Consider the following 25267-nt stretch of genomic DNA (forward strand, 5'->3'; position numbering starts at 1 on the left):
GGAGAGCAGAGATCTGACAAGGCGGTCCCTGCACAGTGTTCGGGGACCGCCCTGTCATCCAGCGGCTCAGCGGTGATTAACGGAGCGATCCACGCTGAGCAAGCGGAGATTCACGGGGCGGATCATAATGGAACCGTTCCGCGTGAAAGAGGCCTAAGATACAATGTATCTTTTTCTACATTCAGAGGAGAGAAAAAAAGCACAGGGGCTGATCATCGTAGTAGCCAATCAGAGATCATCACAGTGATTAGGTGATTGGGAACCAGGATTCCCGATTTCAGTTCATTAGTACTAGCAGCGTGATCCCAGTACAAACACATGTACACATGACCCACTTCAGTGAGGCCGCATATATGTGTACAGATGGCAGCAAGGGGTTAACCTACATGATCAAAGTTCATTAAAGAGTTGTCAACGTAGATACCCAATATTTGTGGATAAAGTCCTTTATGTGGAGATACTACTTCGACTTGTGAACTTTGAATAATTTACGGAACAACAAAGAGCAATACTCACAATATATAGATACAACTGGCAGATTTTTGTGACATAGATATACAGGACTCTTATCAAATTCCAATATAAATTTTCAGCCAGTGAAGAGATATTTTCAAAGTTGACGGATTTCTCCCGGTTTGCAAATTATACAGAACTGCATATATAAACTTGTGCACATATGGAACAAAAGATCTTATTCTTCTGAATTTGAATGAAGATATTTTTTTCAGATAAAACACAATATATAGGACTGCCTCACTATATGGAGATACTAATCTTTTTAGCAGGTTTTTTAGGGATTTGTATACATATTATTGATTAAAAATAAAAAAGTTGATGTTTTTAAAATTTTGTTTGCATGTTTTTTAGTCTAGTTCTCTATTAAGCTGTATATGGATATGCTGTATGTCCCCTGTCAAGTGAGCAGTAAGGTCCATATACTGAAGATTGTGCCACCTACCCATAAGTACTCATATATGGAAAAAGGATTTGCCTTGATCCATTCTGTATGAAGCAGGTGTAGAAGTGCCTGGTGCTAAAAGAAGCAGCATAGGAGAATTACTAGATCTGTATATTTTCTGCCCAGGAGGAATTCAGCTGTTAGTTGTAAACTCTGCAGCACCTACAATTCTGTTGAGCGGGGGGAGGGGGGGGGGAGACATACATGGTGGGGGTGAGAGGGAAGCGCAAAAGCAGTGACCATTCTAGCAGAGCTATTGGCCCTCACCGAGTTTGTCTGAGGACGTGATAATATCAGCTGGCACACAGGAGTCCAGATCTGCATCCAGAATGCCAAGTGGGTCAAGCTGGGCAACATGGTGCCCACGGATCTATATAGAGGAAAGGTGCCAGAAGAGGGTTGTGGAAGGGAAGAGGAGAAAAAAAAAGCAGGACAAGGACAAGAAACAGTAAGAGGTCAGGTAGGTTGGGAAGAATGGAGTAAAATAAATGAGATGATGGAAGAGCCAGAGGGCAGAGGAAATACAGTGGCACCACGTAAAATAAATACAAAACAAAAAGGGGGAGAAAAAAAAAAGAAGGGAAAGCAGAGAAGAAAAAAAAAAAAGTTACAAATTTAGTACAGGAATCCTCACCAACATTCGGAGGACCGACAATAACTGGAGCGTCATCAAAATTAACAGTGCTAATTCCGAGAGGGTCAAGTTTTGCAACGTGGTGACCCCTTACCTGGAAGCAATGACACAAATTGGTTAATGATACCTCCCCTCCCCCCACAACAAAACTGGGGAAGTAAGGAAAGAAAGGTTTCCCATAGTATCCAATTAACAGCTAACAAATGAGATTGTTTGATAAGGACTTCACCAACTTTCCCCACCTCTCCAGTTTTTACATGAGGCACAATGCTCGCACAGTTAATAGAAAGTGACGATTTCAACAACATATATTTATTTATGGATTCTTTAATGCTTTGGCCGTGGGGGTAATTTCTAAGCCGGCCATAGACTGTTCCAATCTCAGACTGGCACAGATTCGAACCATGTATGGGCGGGCTGAATGTACCAAGTTGATCAATTGATCAACCAGCTTGTCAATTTTACATGCGATTGTCGCTAACAGCTTGTACAGCCGCTAGCAATAATCACTGCCTTCTCCGATCAAGGACGGCTTCTCCCAGTGGAGACGGCTTCCCCCCACTTGGAGAATACAATGGCTTGGCAAGAGGGATTCCCTGTCAACACTGATTTTGTTGATAGGGAAATCAAGTAAACCACAGGTTGCTGGAAAGAAATTCACTCTGTGTATGGGCTGCTTTAAGCACATCTTACATGAGGGTAATGAGTCACTGAGCAAAGTGAGCATCAATTTCCTTATGTAGATAATACATCCATTACCATATACAGTACAGTACTTGCATGTCTATACATAATTCAAAGGGTCTATTTGGCTATGAAAGTGGATAGATTGATAGCAGCACAGCCATTGGCTCCCGCTGCCGTCAATAAGATCCAATTACGTGGCCACCGGGGCCTGAGTCATACACTCGGCGGATATGGACGCTGATTGTATGACACGGAAGCGCACCCGCAAGGTAATCCCCTCGGGAGAAAGCTTCCCAAAGGGGGTTAGCTATTGTGGGGAGGAGCCACGAGAGCCGCAGTGGAACCCCAGAAGAGGAGGATCAGGACCACTCTGTGCAAAACAAACTGCACAGTGGAGGCAAGTATGACATGTTTGTTATTTTATTTTTTTAAGTGGGCCTTTAGTGTCACTTTATTACATTTAGACTTTTTCAAATATGCATTTAGCTCTTTGCCTGGGGTTCTGCTTAATTACATATCGAACTTGCCTTTGGGTCCTTAATGCTGTAATTCGGATATCTGTAGGGAATTCTGATACACACAAGAAAATGTACTGTATCACTAAGGTTTGAAAGATGTAGTGCTAGCTGGGAGACTTTTTGGGGAACAGGTTGGGGTAACCTATGAAGTTAGTCCCATATGTTTCAGTTTCACCCTACTCTCCGGAGGTCTCCTTTAATGGCTATTCTAGTTCAAGGTATAAATGAAATACAGAATGTGCGAGAGCCAGAGAAGGGGCTGAAGACATACCTGGTAAGCACGGATGAGGGATTGCACAGCCAGATGATCTTCCACTAGCTTCTCGATATTTGGCTGACCCTTAACTAATGACTGTGCTTGGGTCAGTGCAGACAGGCTGGTACCAAGTGGTGGGGGGCTCTGATAAGCGGTTCCAGGTGCAGCACCGGCATTGGCATTTCGGAAGAAGATGTCCCAAGACTGCAAAACATGACAGATAAGTGTAAGCCGGCATTAGAACAACATGTACATAACAGCACAGGGACAAAATGGCCCCCAAATCTTTGAAGGAAAACAAGTATACTATCAGTCACTTTAGGTAGGAGCTTGCAAATAATATGCTTATGTTGATGGGGGAATCATGCAAAGAAGTTTGCATCGTCTATGACAGTGGTTTCTCAACTCCTGTCCTCAGGACCCACTAACAGGCCAGGTTTGCAAGATAACTGAAATACATCACAGGCGAGATCATTTGCTGCTCAGTGATTGCAGTATTCTAGTCTGCATCTCCCCAAGGTAATACTTAAAATCTGGCCTGTTAGTGGGCCCTAAGGACAGGAGTTGAGAACCACTGGTCTATGGCCTGCCTTAGTTCAGGCTCACACAATTGCATTTTGTGTGTGTCACATTTATATGGACTGCTGTACTTTTGGAAAATGCAGGGAAAAGGTCGCTGCACCTTTTCTAAGATGCAGCTGCACTACAGAAAGCAGTGTGTGGGTTCATGCACCCAAAAACGCGCTGTGTTCTCCAATATGCAGGGGTGCCTTTAGGAATTAATGTCACCCTGCACAAATAGCAATGCGTTTCGGGTGCGGGAATGTGTGCGCTGTCCTGGACCCGCAATAGTGTGAACCTAGCCTTAGAACTGCTGCACACTCCATTCATACACTGCTAGCATGGAGAAAGCCAGAGGCAGAGCTATAGAAAAACGGCATGGTTTATATACCATCACACAATGGGGTACTATGCACAACTGGGAAAACTAAAACCAACTGTTGCAAGGCAATGAAGGACACTGCAGGTTACTTTCCACTTGTTTTAATCAGATTACTGAATGGCGTGACTAGGAATCTCTTTAATGCAGTCAGCTGTAACTCGATACATTACAGGGCTAGCCCCTTACCTCATTGTTTTTACCAAATATTCTCTCATGATTTGTATTTTCAGCAAGTAAAGATCAGACTTTTGCCCAGGCAGGACTTTGCGGCGAGCAAGTCAGCAGAATACCATTTCCTGTTCTGTTTGGGAACATAGAGTTCTAGCATATCTCGAGTCCCCTCCCCAAGACAGCTAATAAAAGCAAAACAAAACCTACTCCACCCGACATCACATCACTGTATCAGGATTCCATTACTAAAACTTAAAGCAGAATTCCAGCTTGCATTTGACTTTAGAATTGGGCCAGCCTGGCTCCAATTAACCATTTCCATTACTAAAAGGGGTTGTAAAGGTTTGTTTTTATTTTCTAAATGGGTTCCTTTAAAGCGGGAGTTCACCCAATTGCTTTTTTTTTTTCTATTTTCCCCTTAGATTCCTGCTCGTTTTGTCTAGGGGAATCGGCTAGTTGTTTTAAAATATGATCCGTACTTACCCGTTTTCGAGATGCATCTTCTTCCGTCGCTTCCGGGTATGGGTCTTCGGGAGCGGGCGTTCCTTCTTGATTGACAGTCTTCCGAGAGGCTTCCGACGGTCGCATCCATCACGTCACTCGTAGCCGAAAGAAGCCGAACGTCGGTGCGGCTCTATACTGCGCCTGCGCACCGACGTTCGGCTTCTTTCGGAAAATCGCGACGCGATGGATGCGACCGTCGGAAGCCTGTCGGAAGACTGTCAATCAAGAAGGAACGCCCAGTCCCGCAGCCCATACCCGGAAGCGACGGAGAAGATGCATCTCGAAAACGGGTAAGTACTGCACATATTTTAAAACAAATAGCCGATTCCCCTAGACAAAACGAGCATTAATCTAAGGGGAAAATGTGTAAGCTATGGGTGAACCTCCGCTTTAAGCTAGTGCTTTATTGGTTCACCTACCTTTTCCTTCAATTTCCCTGCTAAATTTTTTTTTTTTCTTTGTCTGAATTTCTCACTTCCTATTCCTCCTCCATAAGCTTGCCCCCATTATCCGAGCCGTTCTGGCTGGAGGTTAGTCAGCCAGAACAGCTTATTGAGGAGGAACAGGAAGTGAGAAATGTAGACAAAGAAAAAAAAAATTACAAGGGAAATTGAAGGAAAAGGTAAGTGAACCAACAATGCACTAGCTTAAAGGAACCTATTTTGAAAATAAATAAACATTTATGTTTTTAGTAGACACCATAGGGCAGTGATGGAGAACCTTGGCACCCCAGATGTTTTGGAACTACATTTCCCATGATGCTTGTGTACTCTGCAGCGTGCATGAGCATCATGGAAAATGTAGTTCCAAAACATCTGGGGTGCCAAGGTTCCCCATCACTGCCCTAGGGAATAAAATGGCAGCCGTTGCAACTTTTTATGTTGCATCGTATTTGCGCAACAATTTTTCAAACGCCTTTTTTAGGGAAAAAAATGTTTCATGAATTAAAAAAAATCAAAACAGTAAAGTTATCCAAATTTTTTTTGTATAATGTGAAAGATGACGTTATGCCGAATAAATAGATAGCCAACATGTCACGCTTTAAAAGTGGGCACACTCATGGAATTGTTGTTCACGCTCTAAAACACACGGGGATACCTCACATGTGTGGTTGGAATAGCGTTTACATATGTGTGCGGAACTTACGTGTGTGTTCGCTTCTGTGCACTTTAAATTGTTATTATTTTACTTTATTTTTACACTTTCTCTTTAATTATTTTTTTTTGATCAATTTTATTCCTATTACAAGGAATGTAAACATCCCTTGTAATAGGAATAGTGCAGGACAGGTCCCCTTTATGGAGAGATGTATATCTATAAGATCCCACATCTCTCCTCCAGGCTGAAAAGCACGAGATCAAAAAAATAAAAATAATTAAACGATCCCATGCTTTCCAGCCGTGATCGCGTCTTTACAACCGTGGCCCAGACGTGACGTCATAACGTCGCGCCCCTGCCTCCGACGGTCATAAAGATACAGATTCAACCAACAAGCTTGTTTGGTTATACTTCTCCTGTGGATAACAAGTGTGCACTCCTGTGACCTGTTTTCAGCAGACTGACAGTCACCAGCTCTCTGCTCATGGAGCAGTGAGAACCGAGCAATCAGCGCTAATCAATCGCTCAGTTCTCAGTCTTAGAGGCACCGGAGGACAGATGCTGCTTCCACCTATGTACGAATCTTATGGAAAAAAAAAAAAATAAGAAAAAAAAAAAAAAAGGAAAACCCATACATCTCTTTCAAGTACCTAGTTGTTACATATATAGAATCGCTTTTCTTTTAAAATAATGCATGGCATGGTGATTCATCTCCCCCTACTGTAAATCTTTTAATTCTGCAATCTCCACCTTGGACCACTCCTTCCTGCCTATTGGTGTTACAGAACTTGCAATTCCACAAGTCTCTTAACTTTCTGCTGGTATGTGGCAACCTAAAACAAAAAGCCATAAACGGACTTAAAGTGGTTTTATAGTCATTTTTGGAACTTTTATAATAAGGCTTACCTGTAGGTAAAAAAAATATCTCCTATACCTTTATGGAGATATTCCCCTTGCAATGAGCCGCTGACTGCAGCGGCGCATGCGCATAGGGGATTCTCAGCTGAAGGCGCGGCAGACGCCGGACCTTTCCGGAAAGAACCTCCCACGTGCATGTGCGGGAGTGACATCGCGGCTACAGCCACTCACATCGCTGGTGCCACGATACCCGGAAGACACGCAGAGGCAACATGTCGGCTACCGTGGCGTGGACCAGGTGAGTTACCGACGCCTCGTTCTAAGGTAAGTATTTCATAATGAGCTAGTATGCGGTGCATACTAGTTCATTATGCCTTTTGCCTTACAGGAGGAAAAATAAATTGTTTATGGGACTATACAACCGCTTTAATTACACTATGTGGATGTAAAGGGTGGTGGGCCATACAGGCACTGTGCAAATGCCCTCTAGCAGATGAATGCTGGGCTGTTAGTTCAGTGTAAGAAGGCTGAAGGTTTTCCAACACGTCATATCCTCAAAATGTCTTCCTTGGCTTTGTGCTGGTCACAAGAACTTTGACGCTCCAAAGCAAGCTGATCATTTTGACTGCAGTAAGCACACAAGAATGCTGCTTGTTCTGCCTGGGTGTGTTCACCACAAGTAAATAACAGGCCTGTATGGAAAATGTACAACTCCTTGAGTGAATAGTGATCCCTGCAGTGACAGATCACCGTGGTGGTGTCAGACTTCAGTCACACAGGGAAGACACATTACTGAACAGAAAATTTATACCATGATCGGATCTACTTACTTCACACATATGTTTGAACTTCCTAAAAGCAAATGTAGCGCCTGGTTACTTCCAAGTACCGGTGCTAGTTAAATTTAGAGGGGAATCAGAGTGTTAACTGACTCTGATCCAATTATTATGTTCAAAGTTGGGTCTCTGTTTCAGCTTGGCTGTGCTGTGGGCTCATTCTGTCTCTGGGGTGCCGTTCTCACCACAGGGCGATAGGTGGCAGCAGTGGAGTCGAGGTTTGGGTGCTCTTTCCCAGCGGCCTATCCGGAGGGGTTTTTCCCTCGCTGTGCATGCTGGGGGAGGGTATTTATGGAACAGCCGCCATTGGTCTGGGTCGTCTTCTTCTTCGAGTGTGGCACCCACCTTTAGGGTGACCGAATCACGGTGCCCCGGCGTAATGGCCTTCCAGGCCGGGGTGCGCGTGCCACGTGGTGTTCCTGGTTCCAGGACCATGTTGATCCGGAACATTTAAGCTGTGGCAGGGAGCCCAGTAGTCGACTGGGTTCCCAATTTTGAAAGATCCCAAGTGAGGAAGCTGTTCGGTGGGGAGTCCATCTGAGGAGAGCCAATGAGAGGCTGGCGATCCAATAGGGTCTAGACAAACCATCGGGGATCAAGGTAACTGGACACTGAGAGGCTGGTCACCTGTCAGTCGGTAACCTGAAAAACTACCTGAAGTAGTGCTACACAAATACAAACATTAGCAGTGCTAATTGGTCAACATTCAGATCAACATATAAAAGTCCTTCTTTGACACACCACGATTATAAAATCTGTGAGCCTGTTTCCAATCTGGATTGAATGGCAAGAGATTGTTGCAATAATGAATGTTTCTGTCACCACACCTTGTGACAAACCCCCCCAATGGGTATCAACTCACCAGATCGCAGAAAAAGCAGAGCTTTCTACGGTAATGACGCTTATCTTGCGGTCTGTTGAATGTCACACTCTTCATCTTTATCAACTCGCCACCATGAAAGAGACACTCGCATAGCGTGATATTGTTATAAGTTAAAGCCATAACAAAAATTGAATACATTGCACTTACAAAGATAAAGGCATACAAAAGCATGCAATTCCCTCTAATAACATCAGACTGCGAGCGTAACTCTCACCACCCTTTTGTTGAAACAAACCAGGCAGTACCCGCGTTGAGAAGCACAATCACATCTGTACAGATCGATCACGTGAGCGTGTCTTTTATGGTGGCGAGTTGATATAGATGAAGTTTGACTTTTAACAGACCGCAAGATAAGAGATATTATCATAGAAGGCAGGCTTTTGCTGGGGTCTGGTGAGTCGTTACCCATTGGGTGGTCTGTCACAAGGTGTGGTAACAGGAACTGTCATTATTGCAACAATCTCTTGCCATTCAACACAGATTAGGACCCGTGTGTAGTATCTTTATTTGATATAGTAGCAGCTTTGAAGATATTGAGACATGTGTACTGGGAGGAATCGATTATTTATTTGGTTTCAATTGTGCTTTTAATATCTACTTATCTGTCGAAAAGGTTCCAAAATATCGCTAACGGAGATGATGACATTATACTGGCTGCAGCCTACAAAATAATGTGTGTGGTGCAGGGTGGATTGATGACCCCATGAATGTGCACTACACATGCAGTTATCATTGCAAACAATTCAATGCAATTGCAGGGTGAAAAGGGTCATCTCTAACTGCACAAGGTTTATATGCCCCAAGTGAGAGTAGTAAGCAACAGACATGTTTAGGCCCCCCAAGGTCTACAATACACATGCAATTTCATGAATCTGCTGACAGGCCAGTCTATAAATACTAACACCCTGATTACAATGTCACATTAAAGACCAGAGGTCGTCTAAAGAGTGAATTCCCTACTACCACTACCATGAGTCCAGACTATTTTAAGAATCCTGGTAAGTCACGAGAAAGCGCACGGGGGGGATGGGCGTATCTAAAGGGGTGAAGAATTCAGACGCACTAGGACTGTAATTACAGTTAGTTTAATCATGAATGATTACACATCTTAACCAACTAACGCCCAGGAATAAAACAGCAATACCAAGCACAACTACAGCTAATACTACACCTAGAAAGGGTTACATAAGCACTTCCGCTTCTATTGTGGCTCTGCTTGGTGTTGCCGAGTGACATTGAGACACTGGGGACACTGTGTCCTTTCATTCACTAACATGCAGCTACATGTGATTTCCTGCACACCCCCCCCCCCCCCAGATTTTTCCATAAACCCGCCACCAGGTACAATATAATATCCATGGCCATTGCAGGACAATGAAAATACCAGATACTGGTATAATAGCCTATATTGTGTACTATTATCCTTCCAAAAATAATAAAATGACCTTTTGAATTTGAAGGACATTTCCCAGAAATGCATTAGTTTCAGGTAACATATATTTATGAACAAAACACAAAGCTATTGCTCGGTTACATGTGCCGTAGTGGGAGGATCAATCTCCATTCTCCAGACACACGTATGCACACTCATGTCAAACACACGTGACTGTCACTCCAGACTATCTCTATTCTGGAACCTGTTCATGCTAAAACGTCACAGATAACAAGATCTGTGGGCAAGGAACGCAGGAACAGCGTATATAGCTCGTTTGTGTCGTGACCTTCAGGCACAGACCTACACTGTCTGGTTACATTTCAAAGGACGCTTTTAGATAGCAGTCAGTTAAAGAGTATAAACCCCATTCATTTTATATCTGTATATTATGGAACTCTTATTACAAATTAGGTCAGTTTCTTCATTGTAGGGTAATGGGCAGAGTTGTGCAAATTATTCCTTTATGATACAGTGATCAGCTGTGCTTTCATAGCAGTCACCTACAAGGACAAAGAAAAACTCTTTATCCAGAGCAGCATGGTTTTCTTAAAAATGGAATTCACAGATGGCCTCTTCTCAAATCTCTCCACAAGGGAGTCCTTGAATCCATTGAAACCTAGAAGAGGATGACACCTACTCCAATCTGACACTCAAAATGGAGAAATTGATGGTGGGTGGATTTAGGATCCATTCAGATAGAGGCATTATGAAATACAGTAAAAATGCATGCTTTACGGTACATTACCGCAATGCATACACCGTGTACATCTAAAATACTGTACAGTAGTGGACAACAGATGAAGCAACGCAGCACAACGCAGCGCTGTAAAAAAACAAAAAATGGTGCATGTCTGATTTCGGGGTCTTAAAGATGAATTCCAGGTATGGTATATTTTTACTGTATATACTCGAGCATAAGTCGAGTTTTTCAGCCCTTTTTTTAGGGCTGAAAATACCCCCCTCGGCTTATACTCGTGTCAGTGTACCTGAATTCTTGACACTGTGTTCAGTGTTCTGCCAATCACGGACATTCTTTCATCCTCGGACAAGAGGACGTCTGTGATTGGCGGGAACACTGAACAGTGTCTGCTGGGAAACGGAGTCCGAGGATGAGAGGACCTCCGTGATAGGCGAAACACAGTGTCAAATGCCTATCATGGAACGCCAGGAGGAAGCTGTGACTTTTGAAAAAATGAACGCCTGTCAAGAATTTAGATACTTAGGCACAGTGAGACTGCAATGGGCACAGTGAGGTATGGCAGTGAGACTGCAATGGGCACAGTGAGGTATGGCACAGTGAGACTGCAATGGGCACAGTGAGGTTGCAATGGGCATTGTTGACCCTCTTTACCGCTTACAGTAGCTGCTGCATTCTCACCCTAGGCTTATACTCGAGTCAATATGTTTTCCCAGTTTTTTGTGGTAAAATTAGGTCCTCGGCTTATATTCAGGTCGGCTTATACTCGAGTATATAGGATACATTGGTGCAGCTTGGACCAATGAATATACCATACATGGCCAATGCCCCTGGAAGGTGGAAATCACTGAAATAAACACTTCTCCGGGGGATCATAAAAAAAAAAAACAATGGAAAACGTTCTGGCATATACAAAAGAAAGCCACTGGCAGAGACAGTCAGACACACTACACTGCATTCAACAAAATAAACAAAATTCTGCAACGCTAATAATATAAACCACATTACATGTGCATAGATAAAAAAACTGTCAAAAGTGACATCCACCAAAGCTTCTATATTCACCACGTAGGCCATCACCAGTAGTTTGAAGGACTCTTATCAGAATCGATGGCTCTATTACGGAGTCAGAAAGGCCTACAAACAATATCCTAGTATTCGGTGCCGAGACCCAGATGGTTACATCTAAACCTCATGATACCTCCAGTTCCTCAGGATTAGATTGGATATATGGCCACAATGATGGTACAAGATTCCTCATAGAATGAAAACAAATATGCCGGGGCAGCTGCGGAACGCACTGCAGAAGGGTCCTGTGCTCCTTTGGCTTTGTTTCAGGTCCAAATTCTGGCAAAACTTTGTACCCAATTCGCCCTTGAAAAGGAGGACAGGGGCGTACCGGACCCCCTGCTGCGAGCCGTGCCGCACACAGTGTGGACCCAGCCTTAGAACTGAACTAATTCGGTGCAACGTCTATGCGCAAACTGCAGCAAATTAGGTTCCAGCTTACCAATGTATGATCAGCAAAAGATTCATTGTGCGTTGTTATTTTGGGTTACTGCACTTGAAACAAAGCTTAAAACAAAACATGTCCACTTATAACAGTACAGTTATTACTATCAACATCGTTTAGGCTAATGAAGAAAATAAAAAACACTGTATCTGTCCACTGAAAACATCTAGTGACTTGCCGCCAATTTGCAGTGTTAAAAACATTATATTAAAACAGGAAAAAAAATGGGATGGAAAGGCAGGGAAAGAACATGACAAATATATACAAATAAACCAGGTAACCGAAAAATGAATTGGCCATTAGGGGGATCTTTTACTAGTGGAAAAGACTGTTGCCCCTCTGAAAAGCAATCCACACTCAGATCGCTTGTTCGAGGCATTTTACAGGCAGTAAAGTTTTAACCCCTAAATGCCACACTATCTCACTCCATTGTGGGTGGTTAAAGCGAGGCCCCATTGCGGGCGGTAGTGCCCTTCGAACACGGCATGAGATATCATTCCTGCATGGTTTTACTTCCCACCAACAGATAGAGTAAATGAGCCCTTACATATCTGCTCATAAACAGCATGGTGCCAATCAGTTTGGTCAGCAAGGTTAAATGGTTACATTTTACATTTAAATTTATAAATACTAGAATAAAAGAAGGATAGGCATTGCCCACAGTAACCAGATTCCAACCACTAGTGCAGGTTGAAGGATAAAAGCAGATGCTATGGTCAATGTCCCCCCTTTAATACATTTCCCCCCACTTTTACAGGCTTCCCCCAGCAGTAAGAACAGAATAAAGCAAATGGTTAACAGCTGCATGATAAAACCAATGACCCAACCCCTCTTGGAAGTGTCTTTCCCTGTTCAGACTGGATCTGTGCCAGCCATGGATGACGTGCTATTTATTCCAGCAAGAACTGGCCTGTACTGAGTGACTTCTAACCCTCCGTGCAGACTGAGCCAGCAGGAGGACTTCCAGTGTTCTCAGATGAACCAAAGGCACAACCACGACACCAGCTACCGGGGACACCAGCTACCGGGCCACGCGCAGTCCAGCAACCATCTGAGATTTATCTCTCGTTCTTGAACAACCGCTACAAAGCTAAAACTGAGAGTTGCGTAGCGTGTTCTTTTGGCAATTTAGGGGTAGATTCACGTACCTTTAGGCGGGCGTAGCGTATCTCCTATACGCTACGCCGCCGTAACTTTGAGAGGCTAGTTTGATGTTTTCAAAGATTTTGACGCCGAAGTTACTGGCGTAGCGTATTAGGGCCGGCGTAAGCCTGCCTAATTCAAATGTTGAAGCTGTGGGCGTGTTTTATGTATATTAACTGTGACCCCATGTAAATGACGTTTCGATCAAACGGCGCATGCACCGTCCGTGGACGTATCCCAGTGCGCATGCTCCAAATGACGTCGGCAAATCGTCATGCTTTCGACGTGAACGTAAATTACGGCCAGCCCCATTCACGGACGAGTTACGCAAACGACGTAAAATTCGAAAAATTCAACGCGGTTCAGACGTCCATACTTAACATTGGCTGCGCCATGTTTTTGGTGGTTTATCTTTACGCCTGAAAACCCCTTAGGTAAACAGCGTATCTGTACTGCGACGGCCGGGCGTACGTTCGTGAATAGGCGTATCTAGCTGATTTACATATTCTAGGCGTAAATCAGCGTACATGCCCCTAGCGGCCAGCGTAAATATGCAGTTAAGATACGACGGCATAAGAGACTTACGCCGGTCGTATCTTAGCAATATTTAAGCGTATCTCAGTTTGAGAATACACTTAAATATACGACGGCGGGGATTCGGACTTACGACGGCGTATCTACTGATACGCCGTCGTAAGTTTTTATGAATCTACCCCTTAAACTTTATTCTGCTTATACCTGTGCATCTCAAAAAATTGAAATATGATGAAAAAGTTAATTTCAGCAATTCAACAAGTGAAACTCATATAGTATACAGATTCATTACACACAGAGTGATATATTTCAAGCGTTTTTTTCCTTTAATTTTGATGATTATAGCTTACAGCTAGTGAAAACCCCAAATTCTGTATCTCAGAAAAATAGAATATTGTGAAAAAGTTTGAAATTGTAGACTCATGGTGTCACGCTTTAATCAGCGAATTTACTCAAGACGTTTCTAAGGGCCGGTTCACACTGCTGCGATGTCAGAGTTTGGATGCGATTCACGCCGCACTGCAGTGCAAATCACATGCGCTGTCCGTGCAATGTGATTACAGCCATACAAATCGTATGGTTGAATTTGCACGAACTCGCACAGGACCATTTTTGTTCGCAGCAGAATCGGATCGCTCCTGTCCGAGTTTGCAAACTTAATATGCAAACTGATTTGGGGGCGTCATTAACTTTTAACCGACACTCCCAGCGGTTCGCATAGGGCAGTGTGAACTGCCGCCGGGAAACATGAGAAACCCGCAGTGGATTTGCAGGGTTCCCGCATCGCAGCAGTGGGAACCGGCCCTCAAGGCTTTCCAAGCCTTTAAAAAAGGGTTTATAAAAGGCAGGTGTTTTTTTATCTTAATGCATTAAAGGAGTTCTCTGACCTAAAACTTTTAACCCCCGCTGTGCCCGGGCTGTAAAAATATACAAAATAAACTTTCACTTACCTGCCTACGATCCCCCGTTGTTCCGATATCGCCGTCCCGTTCTCCGGTCCCGGTCTCTTCCGCTTCCTGTGTGTCGGTGACTCATAGTGCGCTCAGCCTATCAGCGGCCGCGACGGGACATTGCTGCGGCCGCTGATAGGCTGAGCGCACTATGAGTCACCGACACACAGGAAGCGGAAGGGGCCCGGGACCGGAGAACGGGACGGCGATATCGGAACAACGGGGGATCGTAGGCAGGTAAGTGACAGTTTATTTTGTATATTTTTACAGCCCGGGCACAGCGGGGGTTAAAAGTTTTAGGTCAGAGAACTCCTTTAAGATAAAAAGCCTTCTGTGTGCAGCAGTCCCCCCCCCCCTCATCCCCTTAATACTTATCTGAGGTCCCTCTAGCTCCAGCGCTGTTGTAGGAATGTCTCGGCCAACCCCACAGCAAGGCACACAACAGGAGGGAGGGGCCAGGAGAGCCGAAAAGTGACACGAGAAGAGGAAAGTCCGGGGCTGCTCTGTGCAAATCCACTACAACAGAGCAGGTAAGTATAACATGGTTGTTGTTTTTAACCTCTTCCATACAGGGCAGTTATACACACTTCCATACCAGGCCTATTCTGGCACTTCTCTCCTACATGTACAAATCATAATTTTTTTGCTAGAAAATTACGCAGAACCCCCAAACATTATATATGTTTTTTTAGCAGACACCCTAGGGAATAAAACGACGGTCATTGAAACCTTTTATCTTGCACGGTATTTGCGCAATAATTTTTCAAACGCCTTTTTTTTGGAAAAAAATTGTTTCATGAATTAAAAAAATTAAAAAACAGTAAAGTTAGCCCAATTTTTTTGTAAAATATGAAATATGATGTTACACCGAGTAAATAGATACCTAACATGTCACGCTTTAAAATTGCGCACACTCGTGGAATGGCGCCAAACTTCGGTACTTAAAAATCTCCATAGGCAACGATTTGAAATTTTTTACAGGTTACCAGTTTAGATTTACAGAGGAGATCTAGTGCTAGAATTGTTGCTGGCACTCTAACGCACGCGGCGATACCTCACATATGTGGTTTAAACGGCGTTTACATATGTCGGCGGGACTTGCGTGTGCGTTCGCTTCTGCGCGCAAGCTACCGGGGACAGGGGCGTTAAAAAAATAAATTGTATTTCTCTTTTTTTTTATATATATTTATTTCTTTTTTTACACTTTTTTTTTAATTTTTTATTTTTTTTGATCACTTTTATTCCTATTACAAGGAATGTAAACATCCCTTGTAATAGGAATGTGTGTGACAGGTACTCTTTATGGAGAGATGCGGGGTCAATAAGACCCCACATCTCTCCTCCAGGCTAGAAAGCATGAAATCGGTGAAAAAAAATTCACCGATCTCATGCTTGTGGTTGCTTAGCAGCCGCAATCGCGGCTTTGTTTACTTACGGGGACCCGGGCGTGACGTCATCACATCGCGCCCGGGTCCTCCGACGGTCATAGAGATGACTGGTGACCATCTGGTCACCAGTCATCTCTATGCTTCCTGCGAGCGCCAGACGATTCGTTCTCCGGAGAAGCACCGGATGGCGGCGGGAGGGGGGGGAACCGCCGCTATGATCGTTCTTACGTTGTGCAGAATCGCCGGCACAAGAGAAGGATATCTGAATGATGCCTCTAGCTGCAGGCATCATTCAGATATCCACCCGGAAAGCCCAGGATGTCATATGACGTCCACTCTGAACGGCAGAGGTTCTTTGTGGACGTCATTTTACTATGGGCCGGTAGGGAAGTGGTTAATAATAATAAAAAAAAAATGAGACTTTGCAATCACTTTAAAGCGGAGCTCCACCCTAAAGTGGAACTTCCGCTCATCAGAACCCTCCCCCCCTCCCGTGTCACATTTGGCACCTTTGAGAGGGGAGGGAGGTGCAGATACCTGTCTAAGACAGGTATTTGCACCCACTTCCGGGAGCACACTGCGGGTAGTGCGTCACTTTTCGCCCCCCCCCCCCACGTTGTGTTCTGGGAAACACACAGCTCCCAGGACACAGCAGGGGACCAGCGAGGACGGCGCACCGCGTCTCGTGCATGCGCAGTAGGGAATCAGGCAGTAAAGCCACAACGCTTCACTTCCTGATTCCCTTACCGAGGATGGCGGTGGGGGCAGCAGAGTGACGAGCGATTGCTCATCTTCTGCTGCCGACATCGCTGGACTCCAGGAGAGGTAAGTGTCCTAGTATTAAATGTCAGCACTGACACGGTACACCCCCCCCCCAAAAAAAAGAACGCATTATAAATCAAATAAAAATTGTTAAAAAATTAAAAACTATTTGTTAAAGATAAAAAAAAAAAAAACTACTGACACATGTGCCGCTGTCACATGAGATTAAAAAAAAAAATATCGGTACTCGGTATCGGCGAGTACTTGGAAAAAAAGTATCGGTACTTGTACTCGGTCTTAAAAAAGTGGTATCGGGACAACCCTAGCTCAAACATCAGTACCGTGTGCAAGAGGCCTTAGGAGCACTCATGTTTAAAGCAAGCAGTGGGCTGGCTTCTGGGAGAAGTTATGCAAATATCAACATTTGAGGAGTGATGTCAGCCTGGAGGAGTGGATGATCCTACGCAGACTGCTCTAGGTTAATGCTTGCCGATTAAAATAAATAAATTCAAATGAATAAAAAGGGACAGGCCAGGGAGCACCAGGCTGGGGTTAGATGATCCTGGGTGTAAGTCAGCCAGTAAATGAGGCATCCTCTGACTTCCTGCAATATACTGAAGTACATCTTAAGAAGCTCACAGTGTGCAGTGAAATTATAGTAAAGCCTGGTACACACTATTCATTTTTTTTCGCTGGGTTGAGCAAAAACAAAACAAACAAAAAAAAAAACTGCCAGCTCCGGTCAGAGCCGCTGTACTCACTTTGCGCTCGACTGAGCTGTTAAGTTCTGACGGGGGACAGACACCCCGCCAGAACACTCCGATCAGCGTTCTCTGCTATTGGCTGAGATCACTGATCGGAAGTCGGTCAACTGGCTGCTGGTTTTCTAGCATGCTCAGCTGGCTTCGGTCAGACAGACCAATGAATGTCTGCCGTTTTTTTTTTTTGAACGGGCAAATGTCTCCCAACATTAGGGCCCGTGTGTACCCGGCTTAAGCAAGTTTAGGAGGGGAGCATGTACAACTGAGCAAGACTCGAGTATAGTATCTGTTCATATCAGTGTCCAGTAGGGGTGCTGCACCTCAAAGGGTTTGTAAAGGAAACATTTTTCTTATCTTAATAGCTTCCTTTACATTAATGCAGTGCTGTTTTCATGTCCTCATTGTTCGTTTTTGCTCTCAAGTTGCTGTAATTCTTCTCTGATCTCCACACTTCCTGGTTGTCTGTTTCCTGATAACCACAGTGCTGGGAGCTTTCTCTCTGTGGTTACTAATCAAGGAGGTGTGATTACTGTGTGTCTATTACCCCTCAGCACCAATCAGTTTCGTTTTCCAAACCATCACTGCCCTGTATTGGCTCTGTGGCTCTGTACATCACAGAAGCAGGAAACAACATGCAAAAACCAAACTAGAAACTGCAGGTACATTATATGATTGATTTTTATCTATTTTTAAAAGGAATCAGTTAACTAGTATGTCTCTATACCCTGTAAACAGTCATTTCAGCAAAAAAAAAATATTCCTTTACAACTCCTCTAAACCCACTGTGAAAATTGAGCACATGGCCACGGCACTGATGCTTTTTCTGCACTTCGCCTCTTGGGCTAGGTCCGGGGCAATTTTTGTTACAGGCCTCAGTGCCTAGTCAGTAAACCTGCAACGGGCACCATTTATGCAATTTTTTTTTCTCTCGTGTTTTGTCACTTTCCACTTTTGTCTGTGTCACCATTTTCTCACCAGGATGGAGAGTGTTGGTTCTTGGCCTACCCTAAAGACTAGGGGGAAGATGTGTGGCCATTAGGTTCCTTCCTCCCCCTGAACCAGGGGGAGGGGGGGGTGTGGTCTCTCTTTGGGAGAGCCCCTCGCCTAGTACTCATTGGTCGGCTTTGGTTGACCATGAGAGGGGTCCGCCAGGCCTTTTGGCTAGGTGGGCCAAGTTGAGCCTTGCCCTTGTCAAGAGCCTTGTGCCACAGGAGGGTGGGGTTACAGTAAGGTCCTACTCCTTTGAGGGGTGGACAAATAGGAACAAAGTATGTCCCTCTGTTGTGTGTACTTGTCTCAATTAAGAGCACAAAGTGCCATTTCTGTCTGCTGCTTTGCCATCAGCATGAGTCACTTCTGACAAGTTTTCCTGACACCAAGAGAAAAATGGTGACAGTGAAGGGAGCACCAGCTGATTGACAGCCTCAGTTCTGTTCTTGTGTGCAGGGGGTGTGTCCATTCCCTCCAATCGGTTTACAGAGCTCTCCTCACTGAGCTGTGTAACTTAAGCTCCCCATCTCCTTTTTTCTCACAGCTCAGACAAGCTTTATCAAATTCTGGACGTGGAACAGATGTAGAAAAGAGAAGACTTGCAGATAAACAGGTACAACTTATGTAGGAGGATTTGCTTCTTCTTTGTGTATCACTTCACTGGGTATATAACGGTTTGCAACCACTTTAGGTTTTGTGCGCTTTTCACATGCACATTTTTTGTACACTTTTTGTGAACCATTACGGGCATCTTTTTAGTTACGATTAGCAACAGCTCCACTTTCCTCTATTAGCTGTTATAAGTCAGCACCTCCAAACTACCATAGAGCCTGCACAGCCCACAACAGAGAATGTATCACATAGATGTATATATTGGCACTTTATGCAGGTTATCTCTTTTCAAAGACAATTAAAGCCTGTTTTGTCACCCCTACCCAAGAAGAGGCTCACCATGTAGAAGTTGCTGTTTCAGCTCGTTTAAACCAGTTTCCTACATTTCCATAGTACAAGGAGACATTTATGAGAAGATAAAGTCAACGGTGTAGATCCGTGTAACACTGCAGGAGCTGCAACCTTTAGCATTAAAAAGATTATGTTCTGAAAAAAACGCCATGGATTCAATAACCCAAATATGACCCTCTGACAAAGGTCAATAACCACAATGTACTATCAGATGGGCATGAAACGTGGAAAATATCAGGCCAGATCTACTTGGTAACAAGTCTTAATTATTTCACACAAAAAAAGTGGTCACAGATCTTTTCCCCTATGCCCTGGTTAGCACTTATGCAATGAGGGAAACGCCGTGAATCCTGTGCGTTTCCTGCACCGCATTGCACAGCATCCATGTGATCTGCTGCGGATGTCAATGTTATTTTACCAGCACCCCGTACAATGCGATTCCGGTGCGGGAAAGAAAAGGGGGGGGGGGGTTCCTGCACCATTTTGGTGCAGATGCGTTGTGATTTCAGATATATGTGGAATGGCTGAAATCGCACGGCTCAGACATCGCCTGCGATGTGCACAGGAATGCGGTGCAGATCAAACGATGTGGTCTACATCTCACAAGTTAGAACCCAGGCTGAAGCTATCCATAGACATTTTATTTTTCCTTCTTTCAACCAGAAGTTCCCTAATACACACAAATTCCCCCCATCAAAATGCTGTGTTCTGACACTTTCAGAATACTCAGAACACTTAGCAGATATAGTCAAGCTTCTTCAGTGGAGCAGGAACGGCCAAACACTGATCAGAATTCAGCGGGTTCAATCTGTCCACTCAGTAAGCCAGTTTAAAGCTGATCTCCAGGTTTACCTTGACTTTAAATAGTTCATTTGGCCCAAACAAACTATTTCTTTCACCAACGTGCACCTGCTGGGTGCTTTGTATAAACTGTATGTAGCCTCAGCTGCATACAGTATATAACACTGTGTTATGTGTGAGAAACAAGACCTTCCTGTCCCACACTCAAAACAAAATAGCATGGGGCTGAGCGGCACTCAGCCATTCATAGGCAGCTTTGTATTCTATCAATGAATACAAAGCTCTCTGAATGGCCAAGTCACAGATTGTGACGTCATAAGCCCAACTCTCAAACTCAGACAATCTGAGGAAGCTATGTATTGATTGATAGAATACAAAGCTGCCTACGAATGGCTGAATGTCACTCGGCTCGACTGTTTTGTTCCAGGTGTGAGACCGGAGGGTCTCATCTCACACCCAAAACAGTGCTGCATATTATATGTAGCTGAGGCTACATACAGTTTATACAGCATTCCCGGCGGGTGCACTTTAGTGAATAAAATTGGTAATTTGAGCCAAACTATTTAAAGTAAAAGTAAATCTGGAATTTCAGATTCATAAGCAGGTATACAAAGTTCCATATGAACTTGGTGTTCTCTATTCCATAGGTGTGACAACAGGACAGGCACAGCATTTCCCTTTTACCTCTGAACAATGCACACAAGTGCAGTTAAGCTGACATATTTTGCACTTATATACCTGGAGTTTAGCTCGAAGGCCTTGTACACACAGTCGGACCAAACCGATGAGAATGGTCCGACGGACCGTTTTCATCGGTTCACCGCTGAAGTGGCCTGATGGTCTGATGTGCGTACACACCATCGTTCCAAAAACGCGGTGACATCAAACACACGATGTGCTGAATAAAACAAAGTTCAATGCTTCCAAGCATGCGTCGACTTGATTCTGAGCATGCGCGGGTTTTGAACCGATGCTTTCTGTACTAACCATCGGTTTGGACCGATCGGGCAGCGGTCCATCGGTTCGGTTTTGAAGCATGTTTTAAAATTTTGAACCGAAGGAAAAAAGACCGATGGGCTGTACACACGGTCGGTTTGGACCGATGAAACTGAACCTCGGTCCATTCTCATCGGTTTTATCCGACCGTGTGTACGGGGCCTTAGGGGGGTTTTAGCCATCATTAAAGCACCCTCTCTACTGATATACCCTCAACCTTAGTCATACTCTGATGCAAGACATAAGCTAGAACACAAAGCATGGTCAAAGAATCAAGTTAAAATAGGGTTAAAATTGGACACCCCTTTAGTCTGAGGAAAGAAAAAGGGAGGGATTAACAACCAATGATATAGTTATAAGACATAAACTAGCTACCATGGGTCTCACCTTCACTTTCCTTCCCCAGAATCACACTGCAAGTGATATTTTTCATGTATTATAAACAAGGAACTTATTTGGTATAAAATATATCTAAAGCAATGCAAAAAAAAAAACATAAGGGCTCAGGCACACTGCAGCTCAAAAAAGGCTCCTACAGGCTTTTTCTGCCTGGAAACTCCCCTTCATGTTAGCCAATGTGTCCATGCACATTGTGGCTTTTTCAGGCATATGCTTTTACAAGCAGAAAAACCCTCACCATCAAACTCATGTTTTTGAGAGGAGCTAGGGCCCCAAAGGGCTTGAAAAAAGCTTAAAATGTGCAAAAACATTTGTTCCAGCTTTTTGTTTAGTTAATACAGCGGTTAAGAATTTTCATAACTAGGAGGGTTTGTTTAAAAAAAAAATGCTTATGCTCAAAACAGGAGCTTGAAGTAGCTCAATAAAAATGTGCACAAGAGCACAAGCTTCTTCAAGCTGAAATAAAAGCAGCTTTTTTTTTGTTTTTTTAACTGCAGTGTCCATGAGCCCTTATAGGCCTGATGCTTTGTCGCTGGTCCCCCCATAGCAGAGATATGTTATAAAGAGTTTTCTAATAAATGATGACCAGATGGATGAATCCTATAAAGACTGATGTACATGACTGCACTGATCCATAAAACGATATCCAGGGCTTCTGTAATCAGCCATGCCTGTATCCATTAAGAATTCCTCAATGCGGCAAATAAGCCAGATGAAAGCACATTAAAAAGCCTTTTCCTCCAGCATCCAATATCCAGGTATTGTTCTTCAGGAGTCCCTTCTTTCACCCAGAATATGCTGATGCCATAGGCAGAGAGCAGTTGTAAAACCACTCTGTTCCCTCCTTACCTTATGTACACTCTTGGGGTTCTCCAGCCATGCATAGTACATTTCCTCTACATAGTTAGAACTAGTCCCACTGAGAAAAGGCTCTGCGGCCACAGGTGTGCTAAGACACCTGATTTGTTGAAACGTCCTTGGGGTCACAGGCTTACTCTGTGACAGCGCTCGTATAGTCTGAGAGGCCGTTAAAGGCCTAAGCTTAGAAGCACAAGTCCTTAAATGAAACATATTTCTGTTCTTGTGGGAGACCGATTACCAGAACCTGGAAGGGAAGAAAAAAAAAAAAAAAGTCAAATCCAAGATAAAAAAGAGACATTAGAATCTGAGATCTGATCTGCGTTCTTGTGGTGTTAAGAAAAGTTATCACAAACACTTATTATTATGTCAGCCTAGATGGAAATTCCTATGTGCTGCCAGTTTTTATGTTGTCAGTGTACCCATTAAGTAAAGGTGCCTACAGACATTAGATGGCCACAATGCATGCAAGATCTACCCGCCAAAAGAAAAACATTTATTATATTGCAGCTTGCCAATTCTTAGGCCTCTTCCACACAGGCGCAAGATATTCTTCCAGCTCTTCCTTAGCCCTCTTCCACACAGGCGGACTCGGAGTCCCTCTCTGCTCACTGAGCAAGGAGGGGCTTGTGCAGCGCCGCTGTATATGGGGAGACCTGATGAAAACGCATGTCTGTTTTCATCAGATCTCACCTGACCTGATATGGATGGATGGGGACGTATCGCCATCCGTATGATTTTGGCAGATCGGATCGGATGTCAGCAGACATGTCTCGCTGACATCCGACGCTCCATAGGACTGCACGGAGTGGCCGTTCAGGTCCGTCGTCAAAGCTGACAGGTGGACCTAAACGGTCCGATCGCATGAAAGGGGCCTTAGGATGTAATGGCTGTATTCAATTTATTTATTTTTTTAGGCTTTCTTATTCCTTCTATTTTCATCTGGCGATCCAGCCAGTAAGTCTGCTATTTTTCAAAAGGAAAACTCTCTCACAGTTATAGGAATGACACTGGCAGAGGTCCTTAAAATGATCAGTTTTTATTTATGTAAAACCTATATCCCAAAAGGATTGCTTTTAGGGCCGGTTCACACAGCTGCGATGCCAGACATCACATGCGATTCGCAGCGAACTGCTGTTCACATTACATGCGATGTCTGTGCGATGCAATTTCAGCCATATTGCTACACTTAGAGGCGCCTCTCTTCTCTTTTATACTCTGTAGCTCCTGCTGGATTTTGCTTCTAATCCCCTTGTGGAGGCTTCCATTTGTGGATGGACATTTTATGGTTACACAACCAATCACATTGCTATAATCTTTTTATATGGACTTTAAACGGAAGGACTTATGAATGGTTGTGGAACGAATCATTTGAGTTTCCATTATTTCTTATGGGGAAATTCAATTTGATATAAAAGTGCTTTGGATTAAAAGCATGCTTCCGGAACGAATTATGCTCGCAATCCAAGGTTTTATTGTTCCAAATAAGTCTAAAACCATAATTCATAAAAAGACAAAAACAATAAAACAATAAAAATAGTCCTCTCTTAAAACGGGGGTTCCACAGCCAAATTTTTTTTTTTTTTCAGCATTCACTGGGGTATAAGCATAGGAAGGTACACTCACTACTTTGGTCGCTGTATATAACCGCGGTCCGTTTTGTCGGCAAAGAAGGACTTATAAAAATCAGTATGAGGGAGTTTCCATTTTGCTTGTGGGCATTGTGAAGCCCACAAGCAATCACTTCCTGGAAAAGGTGAAATCTCTCAAGCTTTCGCAGCACTGTGTCTTGTCACATTCGGCTTCCCATCACAGGTTGCTCTGGAAGTGACGTTTTGTCGCGGCCATCTTGCTACACTCCACACTCCTGCACAGTAATGATAGAGTGAGAAGGGGGCAAGTGGACATCTTGTTACACCCACTGGGGTTTTAGATTTTACAGTTATTTTCAACACAAAACGGATTTACAAATACTGTATTTAAGCATATAAGCTCAGTTTTATGTTAAAAATAACTGTGAAAATCTAAAACTCCGGTGGGTGTAACAAGATGTCCGCTTGCCCCCTTCTCATTCAATCATTACTGTGCAATGGTGTGGGGTGTAGCAAGATGGCGGCGACGAAACGTCACTTCCAGAGCAATCTGTGATAGGGAGCCGAATGTGACAAGACAAGTCCTATATCGCATTTTCGGCGCTGGGGAAAGGATAAGATACGCCTACTCCCGCAGGAGGGGAATCCTGGAAGTCACAGTTTAGATGGCTATACTAAGGTATTTTTTTTTTTTTTTGTGGCAATTCAGTATGTGTGCTGTGCAATGATTGTTTTAGAATAATGTTGTCAGTTTGGGTGAACCTCCGCTTCAAGACCCTCTTGACCATATATTGATTTTATTGAAGAATTGTTTGTTGGCACCTCAAGTCCATCTTGCTCCTTTCTCTTTAAAATATAATATAGGATTGTTGGGCGCCTTTTGGTGATCCTTGATCTTCTATAGATTAACGAGAAGAGAGACCTTCCAGCTTGCAATTAGTGCTCAGTTCAAAAGCCTGCATCTCGGAATGTATGGGAGGTGTATTTATGCGTATGGCACTTGCACATCTGGAAAAGCACCTGAATGCTAAAAGATATATTCAGGTGTTAGAGCGGCACATGCTCCCATCCAGACGTCTTTTTCAGGGAAGGCCTTCACATATTTCAGTAGGACCATACAAAACTGCCCATATGAGAAC

At 43.8% G+C, this 25267-nt stretch overlaps 1 protein-coding gene across 3 annotated transcripts in view; it reads right to left on the minus strand.

Annotated features, from left to right (window-relative positions):
• The window catches only part of OGDH (oxoglutarate dehydrogenase), a 94460-nt gene that overhangs the window by 51759 nt on the left and 17434 nt on the right, over positions 1–25267 (minus strand). For 2 of the 3 annotated variants that reach the window (XM_040346036.1, XM_040346035.1), the window contains exons 2-4: positions 22528–22783; positions 3069–3257; positions 1226–1328 (exon numbers count right to left, since the gene is read on the minus strand). In XM_040346036.1, coding sequence (XP_040201970.1) covers positions 1226–1328; positions 3069–3257; positions 22528–22749 — 514 coding nt within the window. In that variant the 5' untranslated portion in view covers positions 22750–22783. Of the gene's footprint in view, positions 1–1225; positions 1329–1592; positions 1687–3068; positions 3258–22527; positions 22784–25267 lie in introns of all 3 variants that reach the window. The other variant, XM_040346037.1, reaches the window with a different exon arrangement.

The sequence above is a fragment of the Rana temporaria genome, chromosome 3 (assembly GCF_905171775.1).
Source record: "Rana temporaria chromosome 3, aRanTem1.1, whole genome shotgun sequence".
Taxonomy (NCBI): domain Eukaryota; kingdom Metazoa; phylum Chordata; class Amphibia; order Anura; family Ranidae; genus Rana; species Rana temporaria.